Source organism: Physeter macrocephalus, chromosome 4 (genome assembly GCF_002837175.3).
Source record: "Physeter macrocephalus isolate SW-GA chromosome 4, ASM283717v5, whole genome shotgun sequence".
In the NCBI taxonomy this organism is placed as follows: Eukaryota; Metazoa; Chordata; class Mammalia; order Artiodactyla; family Physeteridae; genus Physeter; species Physeter macrocephalus.
The window spans coordinates 25861346-25871534 of NC_041217.1; the positions used below are offsets into that span (position 1 = coordinate 25861346).

A 10189-nucleotide genomic window follows, 5' to 3' on the forward strand; every position below is an offset into this window, starting at 1 on the left:
TAGGCAGTACTGGTTCCTTCCGGAGGCTCTAGGAGGCTCTGTGCCATGCTTCTCTCCTAGCTTCTGATGGCTGCTGGAAATCCTCAGTGTTCCTTGGCTTGTAGATGCATCACTCCAAGCTCTGCCTCCACCTTCACATCGCTCCTCTGTGTGTCTCTGTGTCTCAAAAATCCCTCTGGCTTTCTCTTATAAGCTCATCTGTCATTGGTTTAGAGCTCACCCTAAATCCAGGATGATCTCACCTCAAGATCCTTAATTATATATACAAAGACCCCTTTGCCAAATAAGGTCACGTTCACAGGTTCTGGGATTAGGATTTGGAAGTATCTTCTTAGGGGCCATCATGCAACCCACAACACTGTACTTGCACATACCCAGGAACTTCGCTCATCCCATGTCCCTTGGGGCCTAGAGGTAGTAATAGCTCCAACGGTTACTCAACTATTCCTTGTGGTGTCCTTACACCCTACCCATGTCTATGTAAGAAGTACCTTTATCAAACCTTCCTTGAACTATCCCAACTGGGGTTGCCATCAATTTTCTGTTGGGACCCTATCTGAAACACCAGTGGAGTACTTGCACAGGAGGCCATAAACCTTAAACAGAATTTACTCCCAGATATTTGGAACAATGACAAGAGAAAAAAATTTACAGCTGAATTTCACAAAAGTGCACATACAACGAAGGAGATTAATTTGTAAATTTGCAGGTAATACATTAAGGAGGTCTTCCAAATTCAATCAAGATGACCAAAGGATTAATTAATTCATTTAAAAAAATCCTAAAATAGCTACTATTTTCCAGGTACTGTGAAGGTATTAGCAATATAATAATGAGAAAGATATAAAGATGTGCACAATTTTATTGCAACTTAGTAATGAACAAAAAGGAGGATTGGATGGTCTGGTAAGCAGAATTCTAGATGGCCCTCAAGATTCCTGCCCCTTGTATACATGCTCCGTATCCTCCCCTTGACTGTGAGTGGGACCAGAGAATATAATGGAATATCACTCCCATGATTAGTTACTAATCAGTTGAGTTATGAATTAGTGAAAAAGAAGATTGTCCTGAATGGGTCTGACCTAGTCAGGTGAATCATTTAGGAGATGTACTCCGGTTGGCCTAGAAGAAAGCAAACAGCCATGCTGTGAACCTCCACTGAGGCCCACATGGCAAGGAACTGTGGGCAACCACTAGTTGCTAACAGCCAGGAAGAAATGGGAGGTTCAGTCCTAGAACAGCAAGGAGCTGAATTCTGGCAACAGCCAGTGAGCTTGCAAGAGGATCCTGAGCCAGACAACACCTTGATATCAGCTTGGTGAGAGTTTGAGCAGAGAACTCAACTAACCCATAATGGATTTCTGACCCATGGAAACTGTGAGATAATAAATTTGTGTTGTTTAAGCTCCTAATATTATTTTAATTTGTGGCATAGCAATAGGAAACCAATTACAGGTGGTATTAGTTTGGGGTGAAGCACTGGTCAGTGATGAGAAACACTGTATCTCATTAAGATGTGTGGCCCTGTTATTGGAAGATTGTATCCAAAATGAAGCAGAGGTCCTAATGAGAATGAGAAGCTTCAGGACCACCAAGATATTGTGCTCCGTATCCAAAATCATAAGGCACCTTTGTGAATTCACTTTCCTGGGCCCCAGAAGCAGTGGCTTGGACAGGATATGTGAAAATTCTAGGCTTTGGGATACTGAAGGCAGAGGAGGGAGTTGGGTGGGAATAGTCATCTTAACCCTTCAAGTAGTTTGCACATCAAAGGTGATGGCCAAGAGTTGCATTTACTTGAGCTCTCAGTGGGCCTGTTAGAGGCCTGGTAGACAATGTAGATTCATTAACTGATTTAAAACAGATAAACCCTTAAATCATATTGGCTTAACACAACAGAAGGTTATTTCTCCCACATTCATAAAATTAAATGCCAGCACTTCTAGTTAGTAGGCAGCCTTTCACCTGGTCTTTCAGAAGCCAGACTCTTCCCATCTTGTGACTTTGTCCTCTAGTGCCTCACAATCTTCTGTATTCAGCCAGCAGATAAGGAGAAAGAAAGGGTGAAGAATAGGAGAGAGGTTTCAATGGGCCACGTCTTGAAGTGGTGTACATCACTTCCACACACATTCCACTGGCCCAGACTCAGTCACTGAACACGCAGGTAACATGGTCCCTGGCTAGGCTGCAACTTCCCAACAACACCCTACATTGTGGGAGGGGAGCAAGAATATTCAGTGGTGAGATAGATGTATCTCCCACAGGGAATTTTGAAATTTACAGTGGGGTTCCCGAATTGCAGAGTTAAGAATCCTGCACAAGAGGGCACAAAGGTTAACTCCTGATTTGAGGATGCAGATTCTGGTTTGGAAGAGGACTGATCTATGGAGAAACAGACTCTGGGTCCTTGAGTTCTCTCCTCAGCCACCGGTGTGAGTTAATACCATAGTCATAAGGGAAGAAATAGGTATAACAGCGGTAAGGTGAGTATGTGCTTCCACCTTGCCAAAAGTTTCCAGAAGAAAAAGAAATTTGCAGCTGTTGAAATGTGATCACCAAAAGTAACTGAAATCTATTATATGAACTGTGAAACCTAAGTCATGGTTATGCAATGAGGTATAAAACTCCCATTACAGGAAATTTCAAAGAGGATAATTATGAGCTGGTGTGCCAGGAGAAATAAAGCAAATATGTCCTTTCAAACTAAGAAATGAGAATGTTGTTTTCCATCCCTCATGAGCTTTGTTTTGGTAAGTTAGTGACAAACCCCAAGGCTTAGTAACCCCTACTTGAAATAAGATGAAAGTTTGGCACATAAACAAATGAGCTCTGACCTTGTTCTGATTCCATGGACCCACTCCCTGTGTAGTTCTGCTCAATCACCTACCTCTGGCTTTCTCCCTTCCTGTGGTGTATTTCTGCCTAGCAGCAAGGTGAGTTGTAATCATTTTTTGATGATGATGATGATAATGGTGCCCCTCCCAAACAGAAAGGAAGTAAATTAAAAGATGCTTTTGGAAAGCACCATACTAAAATCCTACAACCATTAAGTTTATAGTATAGCTGTCTAGATGCCATTTCTGAAGAAACCTCTACCTCCACCATGAACTGTTCCTTTTGCTAAAACTAAAGTTCACTCAACATGTCATTCTATACTGTCTAAATCTGTGTATATCAGTATAGCAGCCACTAACCACATATAGCTATTGAGCATGTAATATGGCTCTTCTGAAATGAGATGCGCTGTACATGTTAAACATAATGCTGGTGGGACTTCCCTGGCGGTACGGTGGTTAAGAGTCGGTGCTTTCACTGCGGTGGGCCCGGGTTCAATCTCTGGTCAGGGAACTAAGACCCCACAAGTCCTGAGGCATGGCCAAAAAAAAAGAAACATTGTAGTTTGTAGACTTAATATGAAAAATGGAATCTAAAATACTTCATTTATTAAAAAAATACTTCATTTATAACTTTTATATTAATTACATGTTGAAATGATATGTGGGCATATTGAGTTAAATATCTCATTAAAATTAATTTCATCTTTTTATGTTTTTAATGTTGCTGTTAGAAAATTTTTTTTGCTTTTTAATTCTTTATCGAAGTATAGCTGATTTATAATGTTGTGTTAGTTTCTGGTGTACAGCAGATCAATTCAGTTATATATATATATTATATATGTTCTTTTTCATATTCTTTTCCATTACAGTTTATTACAGGATATTGCATATAGTTCCCTGAGCTATACAGTAGGAGTTTGTTGTTTATCTATTTTATATAGTTTGTATCTGCTAAACCCAAACTCCTAATTTATCCTTCCTCCACCTCCTTTCCACTTTGGTAAGCATAACTTTGTTTTCCATGTCTCTGAGTCTGTTTCTGCTTTGTAAATAAGTTCATTTTTATCACATTTTAGATTCCACGTATAAGCGATATTGTATGGTATTTGTCTTTCTCTTTCTGACTTAACTTCATTTAACATGATAATCTCTAGGTTCATCCATGTTGCTGCAAATGGCATTATTTCATTCTTTTTTGTGGCTGAGTAATATTCCATTGTGTGTGTATGTGTATATATATATATATATATATATATATATATATACACATACACACACACATACACACACTTCACATCTTCTTTATCCATTCATCTGTCAATGGACATTTAAGTTGCTTCAATGTCTTGGCTATTGTAAATAGTGCTGCTATGAACGTTGGGGTGCATGTATCTTCTGAAATTATAGTTTTCTATATGCCCAGGAGTGGGGTTGCTGGATCATATGGCAGCTCTATTTTTAGCTTTTTAAGGAACCTCCATACTGTTTTTCATAGTAGGTGTACCAATTTACATTCTCACCAACGTGTGTAGGAGGGTTCCCTTTTCTCTACAGCCTCTCCAGCATTTGTTATTTGTAGACTTTTTAATGATGGCCATTCTGACTGTGTGAGGTGATATCTCACTGTAGTTTTAATTTGCATTTCTCTAATAATTAGCAATGTTGAGCATCTTTTCATATACGTATTGGCCATCTGTATGTCTTCTTTTGGTGAAATGTCCATTTTTTGATTGAGTTGTTTGTTCTTTTGCTATTGAATTGTATGAACTGTTTGTATATTTTGGAAATTAAGCCCTTGTTGGTCGACACATTTGCAAATATTTTCTCCCAGTCCATAGGCTGTCTTTTCGTTTTGTTTATGGCTTCCTTTGCTGTGCAAAGGCTTATAAGTTTGATTAGGTCCCATTTGTTTATTTTTGCTTTCACTTCTATTGCCATGGGAGACCGACCTAAGAAAACTTTACTATGATTTATGTCAGAGAATGTTTTGCCTATGTTCTCTTCTAGGAGTTTCACAGTATCATGTCTTATATCTAAGCCTTTAAGCCATTTTGAGTTTATTTTTGTGTATGTTGTGAGGGAGTGTTCTAACTTCATTGATTTACATGTGGCTGTCCAGCTTTTCCCCACTTGCTGAAGAGACTGTCTTTTCTCCATTGCATATTCTTGCCTCGTTTGTTGAAGATTAATTGATCATAGGTGTGTTGGGCTCTCTGTCTCATCCATTGATCCATATGTCTGTTTTCTGTGCCAATACCACAGTGTTTTGATTGCTGTAGCTCTGTAGTTTTGTCTGAAGTCTGGGAGGGTTATGTCTCCAGCTTTGTTCTTTTTCCTCAGGATTTCCTTGGCAATTCTGGGTCTTTTATGCTTCCATATAAATTTTAGGATTACTTGTTCTAATTCTGTGAAAAATGTCATGGGTAATTTGATAAGGATCACATTAAACCTGTAGATTGCTTTGGGTAGTATGGCCATTTTAACAATATGAAATCTTCCAGTCCAAGAGCATAGGATATCTTTCCATTTCTTTGTGTCATCTTCAGTTTCCTTTATCAATGTTTTATAATTCTCAGAAAATAGGTCTTTCACTTCCTTGGTCAGGTTTATTGCTAAATATTTTTTTTGATTCAATTTTAAAAGGGATTTCTTTTTTACTTTCCCTTTCTGATATTTCATTATTAGTGTAAAGAAATGCAACAGATTTCTGCATATTAATCTTGTATCCTGTTATCTTGCTGAATTCATTTATTAGTTCTCGTAGTTTTTGTGTGGAGTCTTTAGGGTTTTCTATATATACTATCATGTCATTTGCATATAGTGACAATTTTACCTTTTCTCTTCCAATTTGGATTCCTTTTATTTCTTTTTCTTGTTTGATTACTGTGACTAGGACTACCAATACTATGTTGAATAGAAGTGGTGAGAGTGGGCATCTTTATCTCCTTCCAGATTTTAGTGGGAAGGCTTTCACCTTTTCACCATTGAGTATTATGTTGGCCATGGGTTTGTCATAAACATATTTTATTACATTGAGATATGTTCCCTCTATACCCACTTTGGTAAGAGTTTTTATCATGAATGGATGTTGAATTTTATCAAATGCTTTAGAAAATTTAAAATTACACACATGACATTTGATTTCTATGGAACCAAGGTAGTCTAAATAGTTCTCTATATGTTGTGTGTTTGTGTATGTGTTTGAGTGTATGTAGAGATGTGTGCCTTCAAATTGTAAGCCCTTTGAGGATAAGAACTACATCATATACTTTTTTATATGCCTGCTGTACTCAGCAGAATGCACAGCAGTTAGTAAATTTATATGTACTGAATTCCTGAAGGCATTCTGGCTCATCCTGGCATTTCATGGCAGACAAGTGGCAGTGGCTGTGCCTGGGGCCCCTCAAGAACATGGCGGGGGTGGGGGGGAAACAGGTCTGAGGGGGAGTCTCGCCATGGAGCAGCCAGGCCATGAAGGACCTCCGTGGGCTCCTGTGGTCAAGCTGAGTTTGTCTCAGGAAACTCTTTCCAGGTACTTGGTGTTCACAGACTCTGGAGCTGTCTGCCAGCTCTGCTAATCATTCACCACCCTTCGCTTCCTTCTTGGCTACTTGTGGGCAGTGAGTGTCTGGTTTGGGATGGGCGATTCCTATCTTCAAAGTCTTGGTCAGGATGTTCACGTTTTAATGAACAACATGCAGCCCTGGTGCCTGGCCAAGGTGGGGGCCTGAGCAACCCAGATGGGACCTTAAGTGGGGCTCCTTGTCCTCATATGTTCCGCTTTCAACCTCACATTGCTGTGGGGTCAGTGCAGCTGTTTTCTCTCCTCTTCTGACCACTGACTCACAGCTGCAGGAACAACTGGGGAGAGGAGGATAGGAGCTGGAGAAAGCTCTGCTGCCCCCACCTTACTAGGACCACAGCCTCGAAGTACTAGAAGCAACACTAAAAGCAACAAATGTGGCTCCTCTTGAGGCCTGTAACCACATGCTTCCTGTCCCAGCCCTGCTGATACATAGAAGAGCAATGGACCCTGTGCCTCTCCCAGAGCAAATCCAAGAACCTAAGAGAATCCCTTGGGTTCTCTCCTCCTGACTACTTCAGAAACGTCACTCAGATTTTCCCTTTGAATCTCCTACCTCTGAGCATTGAGCACTACAGAGCTCTCCCAGTGTTTTGATAATTCACCGAGAAGGAGACAGAAGATAAACATGTTCACTTCTGTGCAACCATATTCACACCCTTTTATTTTCACTTTAACAGAAAGTTAAGTTCAACACTGTTTTTTTTAGATGAGGGGTATGACATGCAGCAAATCAAGGGGAACTGGAGTGAGAAGGCAGATTTCTGGCTTCCAGTCAATGCATTTTCCACTTCTTCATGCTGCTTTCTTAGAACTGTGTTTCTACACCTCAGTGGTAACAATGGTCACCTCCAGATTATGAAGTTAGATGATTTGTAACGTTCTTCTTTTTGCTGTTGCATTTTATCTGCCTTTTCTATAATGACTGTATATTAATTGAATAAAAATACCTAACTTTAAAATATAAAGTTAGAAAATTCCCCCAGAAAGTTGAATTAAGCTTTGCTTTTCTAATTTCCCTTCACACTCAAATCCCTAGCCCCACCAAACCTCTAAACAGCAAGAAGAAATCTGAATTACCGTCATCCTCAAAGGCAGAAAGAGATTTAAGTTTTTCTGGAATTAAGTGGACTTGCGGAAGTGTAGGTAGTTGGGTAGGAGTGAGGTCTCAGAGGCAGTGCTGTGACCTGTGTGTAAGTTCTCCTCTTCACTAGGGGCACTGTCAGCCTAGAGGTGCTGCCTCTCTGCTCCACAGCATTTCTTGTACTGTAAGGACAGATGATTATGCAGAAGACTGTGATGTCAGTACCATTCAGCAAATTGAGCAATGAACTTCCTCTCCCCTCAGCATTATTATCACCCCCAGAGAAATTCCTATTCCATGTACCTCGCACAGTAAACCCAGAACCACTATGAGCGTCACATTATCTGTACTTTGTTCTTCACCATCCTTTCTGCCTTATGCTCAGCTGTCTGTTACCCAATACCTAGGACTCTGTCTTCTGAGGTGCATTAGACACTAGCGGAGTCATAGATAAATGAAGCAGATGGGCTAATTCACATTAAAAGCCAAATGGCCAACACTAACACACTGGAGTCACTCCTCTCAACAGTATCTACATTTTAGGGATTACACCTTAATCCCTTGTATCAGTTAGGGATAGATCATGGGACTATGGATTTCTTATGGCTATTAGACCTCACACATTTGTAGTGAGGAAGTCTATGGAAGGCTCTTGCCTCGCTGTGTGATGGGGTGGAGGCCATTTCAGCTCACACTGGCAGCAGTCAGGAAGAAGTATATTACACGAAGTTGGGGAAGAGCAAGGACAAACTGCAGCTTATGAAGATAGACTGAAGCCGCTGTCTTCCTCTCATCACCTCATACTTCAGTGGCAGGTGGCCTGCAGGAGCAGCTGGTGCCCTTCGCACAAAGAGAAGCTGAGGAAGCTGTAGGCCTGGCTGCCCATGCCAAGTAGGTGAGCCGGCAGATCAGTAACTGAATGCGTGAACTGCAGTGGCGCCTGGTACCCTACATCTTCAGAGTGTCTTAGGTTGCTGCTTCACTTCTATCTTCAGATTCTCATGTAAACTTCTCTTACAGCCAACTCAGTCTGGAACCATATAGGGCAGGTAACGCTAGGAAACATGGCTCAAGCTTAGTTAGGTTGACACAGTATAAAACACCCACTGTCCCTAAAATCAGTATCAAAAGTTAGCTTTTCAGATCCATTTACTGGCCAGTAGAAATGCCGAAGTGGGGAGACAAAGGTGGGAAGGTGAAAAGATAAGGGGAGGAGAGGAAGGGAGCTTTCTTGGTGATCCTCAGAACGTGTCTATAAAAGAAGAAAAGCCAGATAGGTATGAAACATGCTCATATATCCAAATGTTTTTAAATATTTGTGTCCAGAAGGAAAGCACTGCAATTACTTCAAAGTTATGTCTGAGAGATACCGCAGGAAACGCAAGGGTCTGTGAGTGCCCAGGCTTCCTCTGGAGACCATGGCAACCCCTAACCCATCCCATGCTTCTGTGTCCTTCTCTGAGTGCTGGGCAGCACCAAGGGAAGGAAGCCATAGGAGAAAGGGACAAGTATGACCAGAAGTGCCCCAAGGGCCCTAGAGGGGAGCCCCTAAAGGCACATTCACCAGCTTTCTTCCTTGGCAGAAGCCAGTTAGTTCCCAATGTCCCAGAATGGAATGAAACAATGAGGCTTTACACCACCAAAGTCGTAGGCTTGTTTCAAGAAGCATTTCCTCTCAGTGGGGAGCAGTGGGTGGGGAAAAATGATAAAAGTTGGTGGAAGGCAATTCTTTCCAAAGTCCAGATCTTGAAGTGGCCCCAGAAGGTGTGGACGCGCCCTGGTTTTACTCTTCTCACCTTCCTTAGAGGGATTTCTAGTTCAATGGGAACCTTTATCGGTCATGTGTACCCAGGGCTGTTTCTACTCTCATATGGACTGTATCAAGCAGTCGTGGTCTCCAAAGCTGTGATATTCAGTGACTCTTTCCTGTATCCTTCATCCCCTCCCAGGAATAAGGGGAGATGGGCCAGGCTGTGGAAAATATCCTACGGAGGTTTGCTGAAGACGCTGGCTGGCTCCGGCTTGATAGTGTACGAGATCAGCTGCGTGAAGAGAGGGCTGATACTGATGAACAGCGAGCTGCCACCGAGATTTATGTACACCAAAGAGTGGCAGCACCTCACCATGTTCATCCTTCTCACCCTCAGCGGCTGTGTAGAGGTCGTGAGCAAGAACTTGCTGCCTCAGCGCTGCGTGCCCCTAGAAAAAGGGACCCTGGTGCTGACTTTCTATGTGCTCCTGCTGTTGCTGGTGTCACATGTTCAGGACTCAGCAGGGGTGGAGCTGCAGGTTCACTCTCTGCTCATCTTGGTGGTGTTGCTGCTGATGCTGGTGTTGACCGTACAGCTGTGGGTTCCCGACACGTTTCACCTCTCAGTGATCGAGACCTTTCTGTTTCAGATCATGGGCTCCTGGCTGGTACAGGCCGCCTTCATTCTGTACAAACCAGTCACTGGCTACCCATGGCAGGACGATGACATCAATGACATCATGTTTGTCACCACCTTCTTCTGCTGGCATGTGATGATCAATGCTTTGTGCCTGTTGGGAATCTATGGCGTCTCTTCCTTTTGGCATTGTTGTTACCGTCCCAGCTGGAAGCTAACAGGTTCCAGAGAAGCTCCATGTTACACGAGCACCGTGGGACCCCTTTACAAATTGCTGCGGGAAGTGGAGCAGTCAGAG

General features: G+C 42.0%; 1 protein-coding gene across 1 annotated transcript; it reads left to right on the plus strand.

Moving 5' to 3' along the window:
• Positions 1-8991: 8991 nt before the first annotated feature.
• On the plus strand, positions 8992-10189 carry LOC112066694 (transmembrane epididymal protein 1A-like; the record flags this gene model as incomplete). Its single annotated transcript, XM_024130642.2, has 1 exon — positions 8992-10189. A coding segment is annotated over exon 1 (1062 nt), but the record flags the coding sequence as incomplete, so codon positions are not given.